The following is a 23,641-nucleotide window of genomic DNA, read 5'->3' on the forward strand; positions in this document are numbered from 1 at the left end:
TAGTTTTATTTTAGTTTCCAATATTATTGGCAATGATACAGGAGCAATTCAGGCAAATACATCCCCTTAAATACACCAGAGAAGACGCCGTCAAGCATACCTCGCACTCCGCAAACGAACATACAACAGAGCAGTCAGCAGCATTAAATTAAAGTGTTCTTTTCGTCACACTTCTTTCAAAAAGTCTCTCCCTCGGTGGTATTTCATTTTACTTATTGTATAAGCTTAAAATTTCATTCACTGCCCAGGGGCTACATTCAGAAAAATTCTTATGTTTAGTTATATTAAATACCCCCCCACCCCAGCACGAAATTCGAGATCTGCGTGCCGCTGCTCTCTCCTGACACGCTGAGGCGACCCCATGCCGGCGGGCACACAGCTCGTCCTCCAACCGCACGCCCACTTCGGCAAAGTCCCTGCTGTCCACACGGCAGGAGACCGAGGGTCTGGAGGCCAGCGGGACCTGGAGAGGACGCCTGAGTGGCCACCACCAGTGAGCACAGCCACCGGCTCACATCCCGGCACCGGACAGTGGGTGGGCTCAAGAGAGCAGGACAAAGCCCGGCTCTGGGCCTGAGCCCCGCCTCCTGCTGGAAGAGGGGCTGCTTGCTTCCGGCATGTTCTCTGGCCTGCGCTGCAGAGGCTGTCCCCAAAGGCTGCTTGCCCAGACGGTTAACACACTGGAGACGGGAACCCGCCCCACTTTAACCAGTAACAATCCCTAAACTCAGCAATGGAAACCATTTCTCAAAGTTAACAGGAGGTGGCCACGTGTGTCAGGGAGGCTCTGGGGATCGGGGAGGGTGGGCAGTGGGGTCCCAGGGTTCCCACACTGTCTCTTGGCCACTGCAGCATCACTGGCACAGGACACTGAGTCCAGAGGACGGGCGACCAAGGGCAGCTTGAGCCACACTGGGGGTGGGGACATGTCTCTCAAGGGGCATAACAGGGACCCCATGAGCCTGAGAGAGGCCAAATGGAGCGCCTCGCTCTGCCAACTCCACCTTCTCCAGCTGTCCAAAAGGGGCCCACTCCCCTCGGCCTGCCACCAAAGTCCCCTTCCTGCCACCATCTTTCCTTCTACTACATCCTTTAACAACCTGAACCAAACCATCCTTCACTAACAACACCAGACCACGCAGGCCAAGGCCAGACTAGAGCAGGGGTGCAGTGAGGGCAGGGAGGCACAGCCCTCCTCACAGAAACAGCCACCCCCCACAGCACGGCATCAGGACGGGGACACCCTCCACACGCAAGCGCCCCCAAGCTATTCTCACACTGCAGTCATCTCTGCTGCACCTTTCTCCCTCGGGCACAGGGCCCGCCTCACCTAAAGCCCACGGCATCCACACTGAGCCCACCAAGAACACGTGTCTGAAAGGCTCTGCACACGGGACGAAGCATGGAAGCTGAAGGACCGCGGTGGCCCAGCCACAGTCCTGGGACAGACCACTGGCAGTGCAGTCAGGGGAGAGCCCGACCATCCCCGGGGCAGCCCTTTTCTGCAGGTGTGCTGGGGCACAAGGAGCTCAGGAGTGCGCGGGTCAGCATTTGTGTTGGCCAGAGGAGGGGTGTGCCTGGCACCCTGAAGGCTCCAGGCAGGCATTCCACGATGCTGGGAGAGCCCCGGACCTTACCAAGCTCTCCAACGATGCTCAGCCCAGTGAGCCTGGCAGAGCAGAGAAGACTCGACTTAACTCCTCATGCTGTCCAGTTATCTTTAAAAAGTCTCCTTTAGGGATGTGAGCCGGAAAGTCTCCCTGCAGCAGCAGGCAAAGGAGGGGAAGGAACTAGTGTTTAAGGGCTCAAGAACGGTGAGACACTGGTGCGTTCACTCTCACGGCGGCGGCCAGACAGGAGCAGCGCGTGGCCCTGGAGGCGGCTCCAGGAGGCTGGCGGCACCACCCTCCTCCACGCAGGCTCCGGCCCTGGGCTGCCCACTATCTGCTGGGCTGCAGGTACTGGTGCATGAACATGTTGAGTTCACTGTCCATCCAACCACCTTTATTCCTGCAGAGAAACAGTGATTTTGCAGTGATAATAACTGATAAGTAATATTAGCAGCACACGCCAAACACTGTTGTGGCATATCCCCCTCCAAAACCCCCTTGCTACACACGAGAATGAGGCCCGGAGAGGTGCGAGAGTTTCCTGTAGGCCTTCTGCCCCGCAAGTGTGTCTGCTCCACGTGGGACCGCAGGCAAGTGCCTAAACTGGTGCGAACTCCGTTTTCCTGCCTGTCCCGTTTCAGCGGACACTCCCACACGCACCCCGAGAGTTCCCAGGGGATGAGCGTGCCCCCCGGGGCGGGCAGGGAGGGCACAGGGCACAGTCAGAGAAGGGGAAGTCCATTTCCCTGGGGCTGGACCCGTGGCCGATGACGCAGCTCCCAGGTGCTGCCGCGAGGCGGGGGCAGGAAGCACAAGGCCTCGTGAACTGATGTTATCTCGGCTGAGTGGGCCCAGGACTTCTGCAGAGCGCTCGCCCATTCAGCTCTGTGGCCGTGTCGTGACATCTGACTCCGTTTTACAGATGAAAACAATGAGACACAGGAAATCTTGGTGATTTGCTCGAACACAAGTGCCTGGACCAGAACCCTGACTCCTCAGATCAATATTCTCTCCAGCAAACCTGGTTTCGACAGAGACCCCACGCAGACCTGGGTTCCAGTCTGAGTTCTGCCAGTTACCTGCACCTAACCAGTCTCCCTGTGGGTGAACGTGCTGATCTGCTCCCTTTCCTGAGCTCAGAGAAATGGAGTAAAGTGTGTGGAGGGCCTGGCCCAGTGTCCCCAGCACAGACAGTAAAGGACAACTGGCATGCAGGGTCAGAGGGACTGTAGCCAAGCACACCTGGACTCTTCCACTCCTGGCTTGACCATTTACTGGGAGATTGCAGACAAGTTCCTTAACCTCTGTAGGCCCCACTGTCCTTTTATAAAGTGGAGACGATATCGCGTCCCTAAAGGATGTTGAAGGTGAGGGAGCAGCTCATGTCAAGTGCCTGAGACGCTGCAGTTAAGAGCCGGTGCCAGTGAGCTGTAACCTCTGAGCCCCACACTGCCTGGTCCCTCTGCTGCCGCCACAGCCCTGACTACCAGCACCTACGGGGCAGGGACTGTGTCTCGTTGAGCCTCCGGGGCTGGCCCCACACCTGGTACCCAGCAGGTGCTCGGCAGACGTCTAACACAGGAGCAAGCTAGAGCCCCACCAGAGAGACGTGTGTCCACGCCAGACACAGACTAGCCTGTGCCACACACCAGAGCCCCTGCCTCCCGCTGCCCAGGCCAACCTCACCTGAGCAGTTTTGCTTTGCTCTGAAGTGAAACAAGAACCTCGATTTTCTGGTTCATAGCAGCAATTTCCTGTTCCAGGTTCTCCCGGGTGACGTCGACTTGCTGGCACAAATGAGCAAAAGTCCCAGACAGTTCCCTGAGGAGGAAATCAGCATCAACCAGGCACCGTGACTGTTCTGCAGAACGCCGTTGGTGGCTGAATCGGATCCACCCAGAGCAGGGCAGCAGCCAGGCCCTCTGTCACCTGCTGGCGGCTCTGCCTGCCCAGCCCTGGTTCAGAAGAACCCCCTTCCCGACGCTGAGACCATGCACGTCACAACCAGCACAGGCACTCACAGCACCGCAGTGTGAGGACCAGGGGCACAGGGCAGTACACCCCGGCTTGGGCACAAGAGACTAGGAATCAGATCCTGGCTCTGCTGCTAATCAGCCGAGTGACAACAGACAAGTGACTACTCCACAAGTCTCTATTTCTTCACCTTGAAAAAGCAAATGCCAAGAAAAACGACGTCTCCCTCTACAGGGCTGGAGGAGCAGATGCCCGCGAGGGGCCTGCTGCCCAGCAGCCAGCGTTCCCGCACCCAGATCAAGCGCTCCACTCCCACCTGACCTGAGCTGTCCATGCAGAACGAGCTTGTGCCTTAGAATTTCAAGCTGCACCCAGAGCACAAGCCCCCTAGGCAACCTTTAAAATCTCCTGCAAGTAATGTCCCTCATCTTTCCATGTCCTCCTTCCTTGGGGAACCAGACTCCTCCTTGGTCCCAGCCCAGGACACAGGTGTCCCTGGAGAGATGCTTCTCCTCATCTCTGGCCTCAAGTCAGCACTACACAGCTGGCGGCCAGGGCTGGAGGATGCTCAGGGCCCAGTGCTTTCCAGGCTGAGGTAGGAAAGGAACCCAGAGGGAAGTCCTGGACCACGAGAGCTGGTGCCAGGCTCAGGGCTGCTGGTCACTCACTGTTGGACTTGGTGGCTGCAGTTGGAGCCGGTGTAGCTGACGACGAGCTGTAGTTTCTCGCTGGCGTACTCCACAAACTGGCGCTTGAAGGCCCTCTCCTTGGCCTTAGTGGTCCAGGTCAGACGCTCGTAGACGTAGAGGAGGCCATAGAGCCCAAACGACAAGGCGATGAGCCTCCAGCCCACTGCCTTCCACACCTGCAGAGGCACAGCCGTCAGCTGACAAAGCCGCTCTGCCATCCCACCGCCCGGCCTCTCGAACTGTCCCTGCTAGGACTTTCCCAAGAGTCCCCATAAAGGAGCCACTGTGCTTTGACTCAGAACACTTCTTTCAACATCTCCTTTAATCCTGCTGAGGCCAGAAGAGGAGGCACTGGCTATAGTTTAAAACGAAGGAATCTTAGAGTTTATACACATGCTTTGTGCAAAATGAGGTGGGGGTATTAGGGCCACAAGCACAGATCCAGGAACGCAGAATTCTTTTTTTTTTAATCCTCACTTGAGAACATGCTTAGAGAGAGGCAAGGAGAGAGAGAGAGAGAGAGAGAGAGAGAGAGAGAGAGACAGAGAGACAGAGAGACAGAGAGACAGACAGACATCGATGTGAGAGAGAAACATCAGTTGCCTTCTGTATGTGCCTTGACCAGGGCCTGAACCTACACCTAGGTATTTGCCTTGACCGGGAATCAAACCGGCAACCTTTTGGTGCACAGGGATGAGCTCAACCAACTGAGCCACTGGGCTGGATGGCACAAAGAACTCTTACAGATAAATGTTCTGACGCCGCCAAGTCAGATCACACACATCATTGCTCAGCAGATGGCTTTACTGATCCTGTTTGTAACCCTCTGCTTTAAAGCAGTGTGGTTGTGTTCAAAGAGCACTGGACTTGGAGCCAGAAACCAAGGTTCTAGTGCTGCCTGCCATCCTGGCTGCGTGACCGACCACAGGCAAGTGTCTGTACGCCAGTTTCCTCACAGAACCGGTATAATGGTTTTCACCCAATTCACAGAGCCGATTAGGCAAAAGGAGCTGCAGGGTCACATAACCATCATGCGGTGCGTCTCAGCTCATGACCTTCGGCCAGGTGGCCTCTGAAAGGAGAGCCAGGGCACGTGCCTGCCGCAGAGGAGGGGGAGGGGCCTCGTTACCTCACCCTAGTCTCACAAGCTGAGAACACAGGTTTGCTAGTTACATTCTGCCACCACTTCTACAAATCCAATGTCCATAACAGGGAGAATTTGCCCACACCATCAAGGACATTCAAGGTCGCCCTGGCCGGGTAGCTCATTGGTTGGAGCGTCACCCCGATACACCAAGTTGTGGGTTTGCCCAATCAGGGTATAAACAAGAATCAACCAAACAATGCATAAAAAAGTGAAACAACAAATCTATGTCTCTCTCTCTCTAACAGTCAATATATAAATTTAAAAGGAACAAAAGGAAGCCATGGCTGGTGTGGCTCAGTTGGCTGGCGTCATCCTGTGCACTGAAAGGTCACTGGTTCGACTCCTGGTCAGGGTACACGCCCCATCTCAGGCTCGCTCCTCAGAGGGGCCACGCAGGAGGCAGCCAGTTGACGTATCCCTACCATATCGACGTCTCTCTCTCCCCTTCCCCTCTCTCGCTGTCCCGGCGGCAGTGCCTCTTGGACCGGGAAGCACCGAGCACCAGCTAGCGAGCAGGCAGCCGCCGTTCCAGGCCTTGCGCGCAGAGGAAAGGGCACAGAGCCAGGAGGCGGACAGACAAGGCCTGGCTTGGCCTCTTCTATCGTAAGCCTGTCACGTTTTGCTCTTGATTTTCTTGCCTACACATGGGAAGCTCCTGGTCATGCCCCCTCTCTAGAACCCAGGCCAGTCGATTTCTTGGGTCACTTCCCTACCCACCATGTAGTGCAGGTCCTACAGGGGAAAGAACATGGCCTTAGAGTGAGACGGGGCCAGTTCACAGCCTGGCTGTGTATCTTTGACAAGGAATCAGACTTGCCGCACCTGGCAATGTGCTACCTAATGTCAGCTGAGACAAATAAGTCAATGACTATATGTTGAAGGGCTGAGGCTGCTCCGCTCAGATCGGTGAAGAGAACAGTCAACCACTGATGGAGGTGACAAAGCTGTGCCACGCAGGGACCACCAGAACTCTGCCCCTCAGTCTCCAGCCACCTGTCTTCCCCACTCCCCACCCTTCCCGAGCACGGTTTGTCACTGACCACTCCTCCAACAACCAGAATGCCCATGGAGGTCCTGGACGTTAGGGAGGCCAAGCCGGTGACCATGGAAACCATGAGTTCTTCTTGAGTGAGGGAGCCCTGCGGCAGAGGGGGCATGCTGGGGTTGGCGGGCGTCAGAGGGACAGGACGCTGAACCTGGAGAGAGACAAGGAGAGGGATAAGAAAAATGGGGCTCCTTCAATGGAACCCCCAGTGACCTCCGAGGCTAGGGGTCCTGAAACAAGGACAGAGGTGGCTTTCAATGAATTGCCAAAAGGCCAAAAGTGGAAAAAAGAGCTTCACAAGTTACAAAGAGGATTTAAGCTTTGTAAAAGACCTGCCAGCCCAAAGATGAGAACTGTGGGGGACCCCAAAAGGTGAGCAGTAGCCACTCTGGAATGCTTTAGCACCCCAAAGTGTGGGACACGTACTAAGAACAGTACATGCAATAGCAGAGAGGTGATGTAAAATCTAAATTTTAAAATTGAACATGGAACCCTGGCCGGGTGGCTCCGCTGATTGAAGTGTCGTCCCAAGTACCAAAAGGTTATGGGTTTGATTCCCGGTCAGGGCACAAGCCCAGGTTGTGGGCCCAATCCCCAGTGAGGGGCATGCAGGAGGCGGCCAACTGATGTTCTCTCTCATCAATGTTTCTATCTCCCTCTCCCTCTCCCTTCCCCTCTCTAAAATCAATAAAGAAAAAAAAATTCAGCCCTGGCCGGTTTGGCACAGCGGTGGAGCGTTGGCCCACGGACCAATGAGTCCCAGGTTCGATTCCAGTCAAAGGCACGTGCCTAAGTTGCAGTTCGTCTCCAGCCCTGGTCAGGGTCATGTGGGAGGCAACCAGCTGATCCAGCTGAAGTGTCCCTGTCATGTCGATGTTTCTCTCTCTCTCCCTCTCTCTCTACCTGAAGATAAAGAAAAAAATATCCTCGGGTGAGGATAAAAAAAAAAATACAGCTAGTATTTATAATTTCACAAATATCAGTGCTTAGGATAAGACTAGCCTGATGTACGGGAACACCTTGACCATGGTGTAGTGTGGAGGCCTGTGTGCCACAGCTGCTGACCTCAGGGAGCCCCTTCCAGAATGGTCTGTACATCTGGGGATGGGGTGTACTGCTCTCCCGCATTGCCCAAAAGTAAGGGACTGTGCTTGCCTGGTCGTTGTAGCCCATCAAGGCCCGGCGGCTGTTCTTGGGGCCCAGGAACCTATTCACCAGCATGGTCCACCCAAGAGAAAAATGGAACTCGATGTCCTCCTGAAAGTCAGCACACAGCTTGTCACAGTTGAGGTCGTAGCTGAGGGAGAAGCACTGTCGAGGGACCAGCATGTCAATCTGAGTCCGCACAGACGCAGGGAGGAGGGGTTTCAAGCCGTCTGTCAGGAAGAGAGGGGGAGAAAGCGCCTCAGCTCTGCCGTGTGCCGCCTGTGCCTCGCCTCAGCTCTGCCGTGTGCGTGTGCCGCCGGGGCCGAGCCTCAGCTCTGCCGTGTGCGTGTGCCGCCGGGGCCGAGCCTCAGCTCTGCCGTGTGCGTGTGCCGCCGGGGCCGAGCCTCAGCTCTGCCGTGTGCGTGTGCCGCCGGGGCCGAGCCTCAGCTCTGCCGTGTGCGTGTGCCGCCGGGGCCGAGCCTCAGCTCTGCCGTGTGCGTGTGCCGCCGGGGCCGAGCCTCAGCTCTGCCGTGTGCGTGTGCCGCCGGGGCCGAGCCTCAGCTCTGCCGTGTGCGTGTGCCGCCGGGGCCGAGCCTCAGCTCTGCCGTGTGCGTGTGCCGCCGGGGCCGAGCCTCAGCTCTGCCGTGTGCGTGTGCCACCGGGGCTCCATCTCTGCTAACGTTTATACCTCATGTGGATTAAGGGGCAGGCCAAACTCTCAGCCAGTGACAGTCCCGTGTGGTAACACAAGATGGCTCCAGAGTCTGGATCACCCAGAACCTGAAGGTATGGAGCTGACTCATCATAAAAGGTGACAGATAAGGAAAGGTCATTAACTCGGTAGCCTAGCCTCCAAAGCTGAGCTCTGGGCAGCCCAGGGCACAGGTCCCGAGTTCCCCTGCGCACTGACCCATCATCTCCTGCTGCATGGTCTGCAGGGAGCTGGTGATGGCTGTGGAACAGCGGTCGGACATATTTCGGCCCAGTCCTTCCTCAATATGGCGGTGTAGTTCCTGCAACCAGAAAGAGGTTGAGAGAAGCAGCACCCCCATTCAGGACTTCCTTCTGGGGAGCCAAGGGGCAAGGAGATCCGAGGACGATCAGCCCACGCCCACCAGGTGACACGGGAGAGCTGGGTGAGGCCTGGATCTCATGTCCCTGGCTAAGGGCCCTGACACAGACCAGCAGGGCCGAATCACCGTCTGCTTGGAGACGCCACCCAGCAGCCAGGAACGAGGGCCCTGCATGAGGGCACTGCTGCTCAGTGACTCACATTCTTATACACCTTGAGGACGACTGGAGAAGGGTGGAAATCCATCTGGTACTCATCCACCAGCACAGAGAGGCGCCTGATCTCCTCGGCCATCGCCGTCGACACCTACAGAAAAGAGCGTGAAGGTGTCAAGGAAGGTGGTTCGAATCTACAGCACCAGCAGCGTCTAACAGATCCTTATATACTGTCTCTCCTTCCCCCAAGCCAGAGGTTTCCTAGCTCGTCCATGGAATTAAAGCTTTCGAGGTAGAAGGGACGACAGACTGGCTGACCAAATGACTCATCTAAGATCTGGAGAAGGATGACTTGCCCAGGGTCACACATCAGAACAATCAGCCCAGAGAAGTTTCTGCATTCTTCTTTTTTAGCCTCACCTGAGGACATTTTTCGATATTTTGTTCAGATAGAGTGGGAGGGAGGGAGAGAGAGAAACATCGATGTGAAAGGGACACATCAAATGGTTGCCACCCACACGATCAACCAGGGCCGGGGACAAACTGCAACCAAGGTACATGCCCTTAGTGGGAACCGAACCCAGGTCTCTCTGGACCGCAGGCCAACGCTCTAACCGCTGAGCCAAACCGGCCAGGGTGAGTCTGCATTCTTTTTTTTTTTAATATATTTTATTTTATTTTTGTTACAGATGTTTCTCATTTTTTACCCCATTGACACCTCCTCCCCATCCCCCCCACCCCGTCCCTGGCTTTGTTGTCCGTGTCCATTGGTTATGCGTACATGCATACAAGTTCTGTGGTTTATCTCCCCCCTCCCCCAGTTCTGCATCCTTGAACCAGGGCACTGGTTCCTTCTGGAAGGCTGAGAAACCCCAGGAGGAGGTCTGCTTTTCTCACTTTTCCAGCACTCCGGACTGCGCTCTGAGTTCGAATCGCCCCAACATGCCTCCTCCGTTTCTCACCTGCCTTTCGACTTCCTCCGTAATCTGCTTAATTCGCAGTTTGTAGTCCTGCGCCAAGAGTTCCAACTGTTTGTCAATAAACGTCAGCCGCTCCTGCCGCTCCTCTCGCATTTCCAGGCAGTAAACCCTGAAAGGAAGAGTGTGGGTTACAAGCCCCAGGTCCCCACTCACTACGTAGAGCCAGAGGGGCCGCCGGAGGGCCGGCGAGGCCCAGCTGTGGTCCTGGCCACGGCAGGGCCAGGGGGCCTTGGGAGTTTCACCCACACAGCCAGGTAGGTGCTCTTCCCCTGGCCCTCCCCAGGCAGGAGGGCGAGCCGCGCCACCCACTCATTCTTGGGTCCTCTATTCGGAAGATGTGGTGGTGACAGTGGGGAGGTGCTTTCAGGGGTTCAGAACAAGTTCTACCAATTAACATGAGAGAATGCTCGGCCCACTACTAATCAGGGAGATGAAAGAGGTGCTACCATCTGCCAAGAGGCCTGGAAACCCCCCCAGTCTGAAGTAACAGGAGGGTCGGGGAAGGGGAGTCCCAGCACATGCTGCCGGGGGAACTACGGATGGATTTAGGTGCTTCCGAAAGCAACCAAGGAAAACTGGGTAAAACTGAAAATGCATATACCTTAAAACAAACGGTCCTACATCCAGGAATGCATCCCAGCAAGGCGTATACAAATGTGTCAGAGGGACCCTGGCCAGTGTGGCTCAATGGTCAGTCTGTAGGCTGAAGGGTCTCGGGTTCGAGTCCCGGTCAAGGGCACATATCTGGGTTGCAGGTTTGGTCCCTGGCCCCAGTTGGTCATGCAGGAAACAACCAATCATGTGTCTCTCTCATAATGATGTTTCTCTCTCCCTCCCTCTCTTCCATTCTATCTAAAAATCAATGGAAAAATATCCTCAGGTGAGGATTAACAAATAAATTTAAAAATGCCAGAGGGGACATGTAAACTGGTGTCCACCGCAGCAGTATGTAATGGCAAAGAAGTGAAATCTAAAAACCAGTCAATGAGAAAATGAGGTATTTACAATTCACAATGGAATACTCTATAGGAGTTAATAGTCATATATTCCAAATACATGTATCCGTAAGGACAAAGGCACAGAGGACGCGCGTGGAAAGACCGGCGCAGTGACACGCAGGACGCTGCGGCTGCGCGCTCAGAGCGGACAGAGCAATGCTACATTCCCTCAGGGTTTATGCAGACGCTAAGGCTGCACACCCACTGATGGCCGCGGCTGCCCGAGGACTGAGCACAGTGACTGGGTCAAGGGCTAAAGAATCAAATGTACTTAACACTTTTTGTGTGTTTTATTTTAACTTAATAAATAATATAGAGAAAACACTGTCCATTCTGTGTGGTGGAAGCAAGGTTTTAATCTTATCTCTGTACTTGCCTATATTTTAACCTCTCTCTAAAAAAGGTTATTAAAAAAATTGTTTTTTCTTTATTGATTTTAGAGAGGAACAGAGAGGGAGAGAGAGATGGAAACATCGATGAGAGATATCAATCGGCCGCCTCCTGCATGCCCACCACTGGGGATTTAGCCCACAATCTGAGCATGTATCCTGACCAGGAATCAAACTGGAGACCTCTTGGTGCATGGGTCGACGCTCAACCACTGAGCCACACCAGGTGGGCTAAAATAGGTTATTTTTAAAAAATGTGTTCTGCTTCCGGCTCTGAGAATGGCTAGGGTGTTCAGGGCAGCACTGAGCCAGGCCTCCAACATGGGCTTGCGAGGGTGGTATTTCAGGGGACTGTGCTGCACAGGCCCAGTAGGACAGACACCTGATGGTCCCCTCACCAGGCTGCTCCACGTAGATCTAGTGTGGCCTGGCGACTGGGGAAAGGCACCTGCATGGGAGCCCAGAGACTCGTTCTGCCTGGCCTGCCGACCCCAGGCCGGGGTGAGGCAATCACTTCCCGGCACCCCCACCTTGCCCTGGCCTGTCCGACGTCCCAGGTTTTTACCGCTGCTCCTGAGCCGCGATGTGCAGCGAGTCCATGATGAGGCGAACTGCCTCTGCAATCTGCTTGGCCCGGACTGTGTGCTGCTCAAATTTGGTCTTCACTGCAGATTGGGAGATACACTCCTGGAACAGACAAGAGGTACTGAGGGAGGCCACCAACGGCCACCAACCAAGGGCCAGGCTCTGGTGTTCACTGCCAGGGACATGGTCTGTGACAGCTGGGCAAGCCCAGAAGCGCCAGAGACCAAAATCAAAGAACTCACCTCAAACCTCCTCTCAAAATTCTGAAACTCAAGCATCCGCATTTGAAAGCCTTCTGCAAGAGCGCCCCCTAGGAGAACTGCACAATATTAGTCTGGAGAGATAACTTAGCAGGAGAGGAAAAGGGTAAAAACCCACCAAGCCAAGCCGATGGGGCACTTGGCTAAACACTGGCTGGGGAGCAAAAAACTTCTCACTACAACCTTCTCAGAACTATTTTCTACTGGCTGACTTAGCACGAGCCCAAACGTCTCAAACATTAGGGAAAAGGAAGAAGTCTGTCCCATCGTCACCTCCTTCAGGCATGCCCTGGGCTTTCTGGATCCTGGCGTTGAGAGCCTCCTTGGCAGACACAAAAAAGATGCGGTCTCCAGCCTGGCCTCGATCCACCACGCCCAGCTCATCCACCAGGAAGCCGGTACAACGCTCCATGTGTTGCCGCCGCACCTGAAGCCCAAGTAGATGGGTGTATGTGACCAGGTGGGCCCCTCCTGATGGGAGCCCACAGCCCCTAACTGCTTCTTTTCTTTTCTTTATTGATTTTAGAGAAAAAGGAAGGGAGAGAGAGAGAGAGAAACATCGATGAGCGAGAACATCAATTGTCCACCTCCTGCATGCCCCAACTGGGGATCGGGCCCACAACCTGAGCATGTGCCCTGACCAGGAATCGAACCAGCAACCTGTTGGTGCATGGGTCAATGTTCAACCACTGAACCACACCAGCCGGGCATAACTGCTTCTTTTCTAGGAAAAACAGGTAATATATGCATACAGCTCAGTACTCAAAGGCACACAGTGAACCGCTTCTCACCATCTCTGCTCTCTAGCCACCAAGCTCCTCAGAAGCAGTATGGTCACGGGAGTTTCTTAGGGTTGGACTGCCAAAGGTATCTTATGTATACATATGCCATGCCCCAAACTGCACAGTGAGAACGTACAGTGTCTCACTTCTGTGCCCCAGATGAAAGATCTGGGAGTTGAGCCCTGGCCGGTTTGGCTCAACGGTTGGAGCATCAGCCTGCGGACCAGAGAGTTCTGGGTTTGGTTTCCGCTAGGGGAACGTACCAAAAAAGAAAGAAAGAAAGAAAGATCTGGGAGTTGAGAAACCTACACCCAGGCTCTATGCTGACAAGCCAAATCCTCCAGGGCCCTGTGTATGAATTGAGTGGACACCACCATATAATCCCATCCAGCTCTGAAGTCTAGGTTTCCACCACTGGAACTTACAAATGCGCACAGCCTCTTGTGGTCACCTGCCACGTGCCAGGCGCCTTTCTCGATGGTAAGAGACTTCATCCTCACTGTACTCTATCATACCTATCTCACAGGTGAGGAATTTACCAGAAGGGTTAAGGAATATACCGAAGTCTAGTGCCCAATGTCAGCTTGCTGACTAGGCTTTGCCATTCCTTGTGACCAATCTCTGATTCATTCCTTCATTTCACACATGAAGAACCAACTGTTCTTCATTCCTCTTTTAAGCTTCCTTTCTGGATATCTTCCTAAAGCTGAACCTGCTCTACAATGCTGAATTCTTTATGAACCAACGTGAACACAGAACCCAAACAAGGGTGCAGCTACTGTGGTGGAGGTGCTTTTCAGATCTGGATGAGAACCTCCTGAAGAATGCAGGGATCTGGGACAGAGAATGAGAGAGTGGGAGGGTGTGAAGGGGGAGCGGGAGGGCGCGGAGGGGGGAGTGGGAGGGTGTGAAGGGGGAGCGGGAGGGCGCGGAGGGGGGAGCGGGAGGGCGGGAGGGCGCGAAGGGGGAGCAGGAGGGTGCGGAGGGGGAGCAGGAGGGTGCGGAGGGGGAGCAGGAGGGTGCGGAGGGGGAGCAGGAGGGTGCGGAGGGGGGAGCGGCAGGGTGTGAAGGGAGAGTGTTTTTAAAGCCGGCTGAAGACCCCCCACCCTCGCAGTGACCCGAGGGAATACCTGGGAAATGTTTGGTGATGAGATTCCTTTAGGAAGTCATGGACCTGATGCAGCCTGGAATGCCACCCCTGGGTACACATGTGGGGAGGCAGTCCCCAAACTGCTGAATAAAGAGGTACCAACCTCCTCCATGTACTCGGGCTCCGAGGCAGACGCATCCCAGCGGTTGTTCAGGATGAAGATGTTGGGACGGGACAGGCGCTCGCTCACCTTGTGGAAGAACTGCTTTTCCTGGACGAGAGGGGACGACCTCAGTGGGGGAGGGCCCGAGCCAGCCAGGGCCCAGGCAGCGTGGGACAGGCGGAGGGGGAGTTACCGTCTGCATCAGAGTGGACTCTGAGTTGGCCACCAGCACAAACACATCAGCGTCCAGGCAAAATTTGTCAATCCAGCTGTCCAGCTCTGTGGTGACATCGATGCCAGGGCTAGAGGTGACAGGGGTAAACCAACATCAGACCATGGGCCCTGTTCTCCCAGCTCTGACAGACCTGAGGCTGCCAGGCAAAGGAAGGAGACAGCTACAGAGGAGAGAAAAATGGGGCCTGTTGTCCCTTACTGAAGGGGTTTTTACTTTCCATTTCAGAACACTCCAGATTATCTGAAAATCTGTTTTCTGCCATGTGCATCTATCACTTTTCTTTTCTTAAATCCTCACCCAAGGATACTTTTACATTGCTTTCTAGATAGAGTGGAAGAGAGAGACATCGAGGTGAGAGAGACACATTGATTGGCCACCTCCCGCATGACCCACACAGGGGCTGGGGATCAAACCCACAACCCAGGCACGTTCCCTGGACTGGAAATCGAACCCGAGACCCTTCAGTCTGCAGGCCGACACTCCAACTGCTGAGCCAAACCAGCCAGGGCAACATCTATCACTTTTACCAAAACATAATGACCTATAATTTTACTTTGGAGGAAAACTATTAAGGTGAAATGTTGCCCTGGCCAGGTAGCTCAGTTGGTCAGAACTCTGTCCTGATATGCCAAGGTTGTGAGTTCAAGCGCTGGTCAGGGCACATACGAGAATCAACCAATGAATGATAAATAAGTGGAACAACAAATTGATGTTTCTCTCTCTCTTCCTTTTTCTAAAATCAACTTTTAAAAAAAAGTTAAAATGTTGTATTTATGTGAGTCTAGTAAGCACTATAGTGTAAAATTACTTGGTACAGTTGCAACCTGTCCACAAAGCCAAAGTAAAGTGCTCCTTCAGCAGAAAAAAGGTACAACACGAACCCCACCCCACACACATACTAACATTGGACTCAGGTTTTTGCCAGCCCTCCAATCCCTTACAGACCCTCACTGGGACATCTTCAGGGCACTGATGCCAATGGGCACAGTAACCAGACCCTGGAGGATGTCCAAGGGGCAGGGGAATCTGGTGGAGCCAGTTTAAAAGGCAGCAGTACATAAGCAGAGTGATGTCAGGGCCCAGGGGATACTGGCTTGGATGATCCAGAAATGGGACACCTGGTCCCCTATGTTTAGACCTCCTAGGGAGGCCCTTCCCTCTTACCTGTCCATCAGCACGAGGTCATCCTTCAGCAGGGGGCACTTGGAGTTGGGCCACATCACACTCACCAGGCTGCCAGCATGCAGCTGCTCATCCTGGTGAAGGGCGTGAGCCAGCTGGTTCACGGTCTGACGGGGAGGAGGGACAGAAAGCTCAGGGCTGAGGACCAGCCACCAGCCCGATTTCCAGTGCCGCCCGGCATGGCACCGTGGCCTGAGACTGCTGCCCAATCTGCTACCCCTTCCCTTCATTTCACACATACAAAGTCAAGAGCTGGGAGTTGTGGGAAGAACCAACTATTCTTCACGCCTCTTTTAGCTTCTCAGATAATGTCCTAAAGCTGAGAGGGTTCTGCAGTACATCTTCACGAACCAAATGAGCACCTGGCCCCAAAGAAAATGCCACTGGCTCTCAGGAAAACTGAAACGTACAAGCCCCTGGGTCATATGGCAGAACCACAGAGTAAATGCAGTTGCTCTCTGGCAACATCCCCAAGGAGAACAAGGCACATATCCTCTTCAGGTCAAGAGAAGTCAATGGCCTGCTGGGCAATGTGCAAGGAAGTGCAGACAAGATTCCGGTGCTCCAGGTTTCAGACCCTCCCAGAACAGCTCTCCTCCTACACGGCTAGGGAACAGGGCTGCCCACATTCCACGCCAGCGCCCCGACCTCTCCGCAGAGGTGCCGTAGTCCCGTCTCACTGGTTGGTCTGTGCCCAGGCACACCCTGCGGTCCTGCCCACAATCCCGCACAGCACCCTCACCTTGATACTCCTCTTCTCCTCCGAGCCCTCCGTGAGCAGGAAGGCCTCGTGGCCATCCGTGCCCTCCACCCGCAGGAAGCAGTTGGTGGTGTGGCCGATCCCCGAGGGCAGAACTTTGTCCCAGAGCATGGCATTGATCACGGTGCTCTTCCCATTGCTTGTCCTGTGCGGAGGAAAGACTGGCTGTCAGTGAAGCCACCAGCATCCGCGTTTCGTTACCAGCCTGGAGTCCAGTCTTGTCTCTGCGATGACAGCAGTGCCCAGACAGGCAGAGTGGGCGCGCTGTCCGTGGAAATGGGTGGACAAACAACTGTGGCCTGTGCCTGTGAGGTGCTCCTGGCTCATCACTACAAACGGACACGCAAAGCACACACACGATGCGCAGCCAGCATGACGCCACTTAACCTGTCCTTAAACAGGCCATTCCTTACAGAGACCTCCTGAAGGAGACCCACTCCTTCGAGTTGAAACCACTGAACCCTCAGTCTAGGTGACCCCAGCTGAATGAGCCGCGTCCCGGTGTTTGCTCCCACTGCACCCCTGCTCACACATGGAGCCCACCACAGCCGCCCAGCTGTGACTGCTGGCTCCCGGGGACACCGCCCCGCATTCCCGCCTGCCACGCCCTCGTCTCCCTCTTCTGGAATCTGGTGCTTGAAACAGAGCCAACTCTGAGGCAAGGATGAAGACAGCCCAGCCCTGGCTGGTTTGGTTCATTGTTAGAGTGTTGGCCTGAGGGCCTGAAGGGTCTTGGGTTTGATTCCTGGTCAAGGACATGTCCCTGGGTTAGAGGTTTGATCCCCTGGGGTCATATAGGAGGCAACCAATGGATATGTCTCTCTCACGCTGATGTGTGTGTGTCTCTCTCTCTCTCTCTCTCTCTCTCTCTCTCTCTCCCTCCCTCCCTCTTCTCCCTCCCTCCCTCTTCTCCCACCCGCTCCCTTCAGCTTTGTCTACAAATCAATGGAAAAATATCCTCAGGTGAGGATTAACCGAAAAAGAAAAAGAAAAGAGCCCAGAGGAGCAGGAGGGTCACACCTGACATGATGAGTCACTGAGGCAGGACTCAAGGCAGATTGCTGTTCCTCAGGCCACCACTGAGTAAAGCATCCAACCTGTTCAGTCTTTTTTTTTTCTTTTTCCTGTGTGGGCTTTTCATTTTTTTAAGGTGCTGTGGTATAATAAGAAATATATTTGATATATTTGGTCCTTGCCCCCAGTTCCTGGACACAGCTCCTAAAACCCTTGGAATTTCCTGAGTGATGGAAATGCCTTTTGTCATTCACAAGGAGCCTCATTTGAGCACAGCTGTTTATTCGAATGAGGTGACCCAGGGTGGGGCCCCTAGACAGTCTGAAGTGGGCTGCTCACCAGAAAGATCAAGTGATTAGAGGGGAGGCCTACCCACCAACCTCTGGGAAAAGGAAGGAGGGGGCTGCAAATTAAGCCCCATAAAAACTACTGAACGCCCAGCTGGCTCAGTGGTTGAGCATCGACCCATGCACCTAGAGGTTGCGGGTTCAATTCCTGGTCAGGGCACATGCCCAGGTTGCAGGCCCAGTCCCCAGTAGGGGGCATGCAGGAGGCGGCCAATTGATGTTCTCTCTCATCGATGTTTCTCTCTTTCCCTCTCCCTTCTTTTCTCTCTAGAATCAATAAAAGAAGAAAAAAAAAAGAAAAACAACTCCTGAACAATGAGATTTGATGAGCTTCTGGGGTAAAGAAGGCATCCACCTGCCTGGAGGGTGGTGCATTCCCTCCCCAGGGACCGCTGCTCCAGCACTCTGGACCCTCCTAAGCCTCGCCCGGTGAACCTCTGCCTGGCAGTTCGTCTGTATCCTTTACAGTAATACCCTCTATAATAAACCAGTAAATGGAAGTCAGTGTTTCCCTGAGCTCTAGCAAATTAATCAAACTTGAAGAGGAGGTCCTGGGAACCTCCGCTTTACAGCCAGTCGGTCAAAAAGCACATGAAATGGTGCTGAAGTGGGGGCAGTCTGTGGACGGAACCCTTACCTGGGGCCTGACCCTATATCCGGGCAGAGTGCATCAGAATCGAGTTTAATTTGTAGGACACCAGTCAGTGTCAGGGGAGAATGGGGGAGTGGCTAAATGGTATGGAAAACAATCCAGAGGTGCCCACTGGACTTCAAAGAAGCAGATCTGATGACTAAAACTATAAAACTCTTAGAAGAAAACAGGGGAATGCCTTATGACATTGAATTTGGCAGTTTCTTGGATGACACCAAAAGTATAGGCAACAAAAATATAAATAGATAAGTTGGACTATATCAAAATAAAAAACTGCGTCAAAGAACACAGTCATCAGAGTGAAAAGGCAACCCACAGACTGGGAGAAAATATTTATAAATCATGTATCTCATAAGGGGTTAATATCTGGAATATTTAAAGAACTCCTGCCTAGTCAGGTGGCTCAGATGGTTACATCATCCTGTACACCAAAAGGTTGCAGGTTCGATTTCCGGTCAGGGCACATATCCGGGTTGCGGGTTCGATCCCCAGTCAGGGCATATATGGGGGACAACTGATGGATGTTTCTCTTCCTCTAAAAATCTATAAACAGCCCTGGCCGGTTTGGCTCAGCGGTTGGAGCGTTGGCCTGCGGTACAGAGAGACCCGGGTTCGGTTCCCACTAAGGGCACGTACCTCGGTTGCAGTTTGTCCCCGGCCCTGGTTGGTCGTGCAGGTGGCAGCCACTCGATGTGTCCCTTTCACGTCGATGTTTCTCTCTCTCTCTCTTCCTCTCTCTCCCTCCCGCTCTATCTGAACAAAAAAATGGAAAAATGTCCTCCGGTGAGGATTAAAAAAAAAAAAAAAAAAAAAAGTAAAAATCTATAAACATATCTTCATATGAGGATTAAAAAGAAAGAACTCCTACAACTCAACAAAAAAAGAAATAAACAACCCAATTTAAAAATGGGCAAAGGACTTAAATAGACATTTCTCCAAAGAAGACATACAGATGACCAGCAAGTACATGAAAAGAGGTTCAACATCAGTAAGCATCAGGGAAAAGCAAATCAAACAACAATGAGATACCACCTCATCCCCATTAGGATGGCTACTATCAAAAACCAGAAAACAAGTGTTGGTAGGATGTGGAAAAGCAAACCCCTGTGCGCTGCTGGTGGGAATGTAAATGGTGCAGCTGCTGTGGAAAATATGGTGGTTTCTCATAAAGTTAAAAATAGAATTAGCATATGATCCAGGAATCCACTGCTGAACTGAAAGAATTCCAAAAGAACTGGAAGCAGGATCTTGAACAGACATATGTCCACCCATGTTCACAGCAGCACTACTCACAATAGCCAAAAAGTGGAAGCAACCCGTGTCCACACGGACAAAGACATAAATAAGATGTGGTCCATGCATACACTGGAATTATTATCCATCCTTAAAAAGGAAGGAAATTCTGCCCTGGCTGGTTTGGCTCAGCAGTTGGAGCCTTGGCCTGCGGACCAGAGAGTCCCAGGTTCAGTTCCACTAGGGGCACGTACCAAAAAAAAAGGGAAGGAAATTCTGACATACGTTACAACACAGATGAACCTCGAGGACATCGTGCTGGGCGGAATAAGCCAGTCCTAAAAGGAAGAGTGCTGTGCGACAAACTCAGAGACAGACAGTAGAATGGCAGTGGGATGGGGAGCTGCTGCTCAATGAGCACAGCGTTAGCCTTACAAGATGAAGAAGTTCGAGAGATGGTTGGTGGCGGTGGTTGCACAACAATGTACATGTATTCAACACAACTGAACTGTACAGCTAAGAATAGTTATGATGGTAAATTTTATGTGTATGTTACTGTAAGTAAAAATTTAACTGTGGTCCTGCACGAAGTGTCTCCCTCCCTCCACCCCTCCCTCCCAGGCAAGAAGAAAAAGGTGTGAGGGCTTCAAGGACTCACCGGCCAAAGAAAGCCACTTTCATGTGCCGCCGGGCCAGCACCTCGCTGATGCCCCTCACTTTGGACAGGTAACCTTTGACATCCAGAACCTGTTCTTCTGTGGTAACAGGGTCCAGTTCTGCATTCCTGTAGGTGTCTGGAGGTGGAGATTGAAAATGGGTCAACACCTGGGCTAAGGAGCTCCACTGTCACAAATCTGAAGGGACAGAGTCCACTGCCGCAGCTCCCCGCTGTCGCTGGGCTGAAGGTCCAGATTCCGTACTGGGGTCGCAGCACGGCAGTTATGAACACGCTCCCGAGAGCAAGACTGCGTGGTCCCGGTGCAAGCAAGGAAGGGCCGGTCTCACCTGTTCCTAGTTCTGTGACCTCAGGCAAACTACCCTTTCTGGGTCTTAGTTTCCTCACCATTAAAATGGAGATAACAGCACCTACCTCATGTGACTATGGCAAGGATTAAATGAATTAAAACACAAAAAGTGCTAAAAATGGTGACTAGTGCATGATGAATACTCAAATATTAACTGCCAACTACTTAACAAATACTTACAAAGTTCTCACTACATGCCAGGCACTGATCTGATCACTTTCAAAGTGTCATTCACCAGTCTGGGAGTTAGTAAATGGCAGAGTCGGGAAAGGGGAGCTGCCTGGCTCTTAGCCACCCTGTGTGCCTTACCTTCCCGAGGCCCTTTCTGGTCGGGCCCTGCCTCCTGCTCCCACCCAGTGGGTCTCTTGCCACCCCCCGGTCACATTCCACCTCTCCATGTTCCTAGTCACCATGCTGTCTCATTGCTCTGGGCTTTGCTCAGTGCTGTCCCCGACCCCTACTCTGAAGAATAAATGCACTCCTTGGGGTCCTGTGGCTCATTCCCACTCAGCCTTAGGTCTAGCTTGGATTTCACAGCCTCCAAGAAGCCTTCCCTGCACCCTCAACCTGAGTCAGGTCCCCTTCTCTGCGCTCCCACGGCACCTATACTTCTCCCATCTCAGCACTTCTCACCAAAGTATAATTGTCTACCTGGTCTGTCTACCCCTGTGAGGGCCAAACAGTCTGATTCCAGCACCCAGCGCTCAGCAGGTACGAACTGTTTGCTGAGTGAACAAACACCGGGATCTGCATTGTTTCTCCCCAGTGCAGATGGATAACAAATATGACAGATGGGAGCAACTGAGCAAGATCCTGCCCCACCCCAAGTCCTTGCACCAGGAAGATGCATCAGCGGGCTGGAGAGTAGACGGGAGACTGGCCCCTCAGCACACCTGTGCTGAAATGGACTAAATGCCTGTGTCCCCCCATGTGATATATGCAGTATGATGGCATGTGGAGATGGGCCTTCAGAAGGCCATGACAGTGAAGCCCTCACGATAGGGATTAGTGCCCTTATAAAAGAGACCCAGAGAGCTGGCCACCCCCTTCCACCATGTGGTTACATCTAAGGTCACAGAGAAAAGACAGCAGTCTAGGGAGCTGGCCCTCGCCAGACAGTGAGTCTGCTGATGCCTTGACCTTGGACTTCCCAGCCTCTAGAACTGTGAGAAATACATATTTGTTGTTTATAAGCCATCCAGTCTGTGGCATTTCTATTACAGCAGCCCAAACAGACTGAGACACTTGTGAACCACTGGGCTGACAGGCCCCAGGCCTCAGAACATCCCCACAGCATCCAGAGCACAAGTGGCATCCAGAGACTGCCCAGTGAGTTCCCCCTGCGGCTGGTGCCCTGAAAGGAAGTGACAAAACCAACAAGGCCTCCCCCATGGCCAACCTGCCTCAGACCCATAGCATCCCTCCCTCATCCGGGCACATGGGCCTCGCCTTTGGCACGCACCTCAGAGGAGGTTGGCTCTCAGGTGTGTGGCTCTACTTAAAAGCAGCAGCCAGTAGGTCAAGGAGCTCTCAGTCCGAAGGCAGTACCTAGCCCTCCGTAGCCAAGGCAGCCCAAACCGTCCCAGGGTCACGCCAGCTCTTTCCCTTCCAGTCCACCAACGGGAGAGGCCTCACGTTTTCACAACAAAGACAAATCAAAGCACCCATTCCTGATGCCATCACACAAACCCTTCATTAAGCATGTGCCTGTGCTCAGCGCCCTCCGAGTAAGTGACTCAGGGAGCTAGTCTGGTCTCTGGCAGGACAGTGGTCTGGTCTGGCCCCTCCCTGCATGCCCACTGCCAGGCACACCAGAGCTCCTGCTAAATAAGCAGGTAACAAGCTGCAATAACGTCAACAACCAACCTTGTGACTTTAAAATACAGATTTTTAAATTTAACAAACATTAAGGGAATACTTCCTCTTGTGTCAAGCATCATGCTAAGGGCAGGGCACAGAGAGCCCACTCTTAGTCAGTCTGCGTGGGCTGCTAGAACCCAGTGCAGGCCTGGCGGCTTACACACAGCAGAAATGTACCCTCAGTTCCAGCGGCTTGAGTCTCAGATGAGGTGCCCACTGGCTGGGTGAGGGCCCTCTTCCACTCCGCAGACTTCTCTCTGTGTCCTTACCTGGTGAGGTCTCTTTTACGAGAGCACAAATTTCATTCATGAGGGCAGGGCTCCACCTTCATGATCTGATCACCTCCCAAAGGCCCCCACCTCCTAACACCATCACATGGGCCTTAGGATTCCAACGTGAATTTGGGGGTACACAAACATTCAGACCATAGTACTGGACATGTTTCCTTTAAGTAACAGTCTGACATGAAGCCCAGCATCTAGTGGAAAACGGAGTGGAGAGAAGTATGTCCCCGGGGCATTTCCACTGAACTTCTAGGGCTCTACAGACCAGGATCTGAAAACCCTGGTCTCACCTGAGCCCTGCTTTCATAAGTGAGGAGACCAAGGGCAGATAAGACTCAGCAACTGGGTCTTCAGTGGTAACCCAAGACCTGGAGGCAGGGTGTGCTTTCTGGAGGGAGCCTGAGGAAGTCAGTGGCTGGAGGGGCGCACAGACTGAGAGGGACCCTGGGAATCACTCCGCCTCTGCTGATAGAGAGCAGGGACTACAGGTGGGGCTCAAATTAGTGACTAATGAAAAAGGTGCCAGTGACGCAAGTTTCCTATTCATAGTCCAGTTGTCTAAAAATATCAGACAGCACGCCCTGGTCAGAAACAAACAACACCCAGAAAGAGCCCAGTATCAATGGCAGCCAGAACTGGACCCAAGAAAACCCCTGCGCTTTGGAGTCAGAGACACCCGAGTAAAGCCCCCAAGTGTCACTTACAAAGTATCACACAACTCTCAAACTTCAATCTGCTTGTGTTTTACATGGGGTATGTATGATTTGCCTACTCCTCATGATTAAATGAAACGGTACACAGCCTGGCCAGTGTGGCTCAGTGGATTGAGCATCATCCCGTGGACAGAGAGGTCGCGGTTCGATGCCCGGTCAGGGCACATGCCCGGGTTGTGAGCTCGATCCCTAGTAGGGGGCATGCAGGAAGCAGCCGATCGATGTCTCTCTCTCTCTCCCCCATTCCTCTA

The 23,641-nt window shown here is 53.3% G+C and overlaps 1 protein-coding gene across 4 annotated transcripts in view; it reads right to left on the bottom strand.

Moving 5' to 3' along the window:
• MFN2 (mitofusin 2) overlaps nucleotides 1–23,641 on the bottom strand; it is a 31,372-nt gene continuing 7,731 nt past the window's right edge. For 3 of the 4 annotated variants that reach the window (XM_036255653.1, XM_036255654.1, XM_036255655.1), the window contains 16 exons: nucleotides 20,167–20,302; nucleotides 16,245–16,407; nucleotides 15,485–15,609; nucleotides 14,279–14,387; nucleotides 14,086–14,193; nucleotides 12,324–12,477; nucleotides 12,033–12,109; nucleotides 11,771–11,892; nucleotides 9,801–9,927; nucleotides 8,885–8,989; nucleotides 8,522–8,624; nucleotides 7,621–7,841; nucleotides 6,461–6,616; nucleotides 4,253–4,449; nucleotides 3,297–3,431; nucleotides 1–2,010 (listed from right to left, as the gene is read on the bottom strand). In XM_036255653.1, the coding sequence (XP_036111546.1) occupies nucleotides 1,941–2,010; nucleotides 3,297–3,431; nucleotides 4,253–4,449; nucleotides 6,461–6,616; nucleotides 7,621–7,841; nucleotides 8,522–8,624; nucleotides 8,885–8,989; nucleotides 9,801–9,927; nucleotides 11,771–11,892; nucleotides 12,033–12,109; nucleotides 12,324–12,477; nucleotides 14,086–14,193; nucleotides 14,279–14,387; nucleotides 15,485–15,609; nucleotides 16,245–16,407; nucleotides 20,167–20,302 (2,108 nt within the window). In that variant the 3' untranslated portion in view covers nucleotides 1–1,940. The remainder of the gene's footprint in view (nucleotides 2,011–3,296; nucleotides 3,432–4,252; nucleotides 4,450–6,460; nucleotides 6,617–7,620; nucleotides 7,842–8,521; nucleotides 8,625–8,884; nucleotides 8,990–9,800; nucleotides 9,928–11,770; nucleotides 11,893–12,032; nucleotides 12,110–12,323; nucleotides 12,478–14,085; nucleotides 14,194–14,278; nucleotides 14,388–15,484; nucleotides 15,610–16,244; nucleotides 16,408–20,166; nucleotides 20,303–23,641) is intronic. The other variant, XM_036255656.1, reaches the window with a different exon arrangement.

Source organism: Molossus molossus, unplaced genomic scaffold (assembly GCF_014108415.1).
Source record: "Molossus molossus isolate mMolMol1 unplaced genomic scaffold, mMolMol1.p scaffold_m16_p_12, whole genome shotgun sequence".
Classification (NCBI taxonomy): Eukaryota; Metazoa; Chordata; class Mammalia; order Chiroptera; family Molossidae; genus Molossus; species Molossus molossus.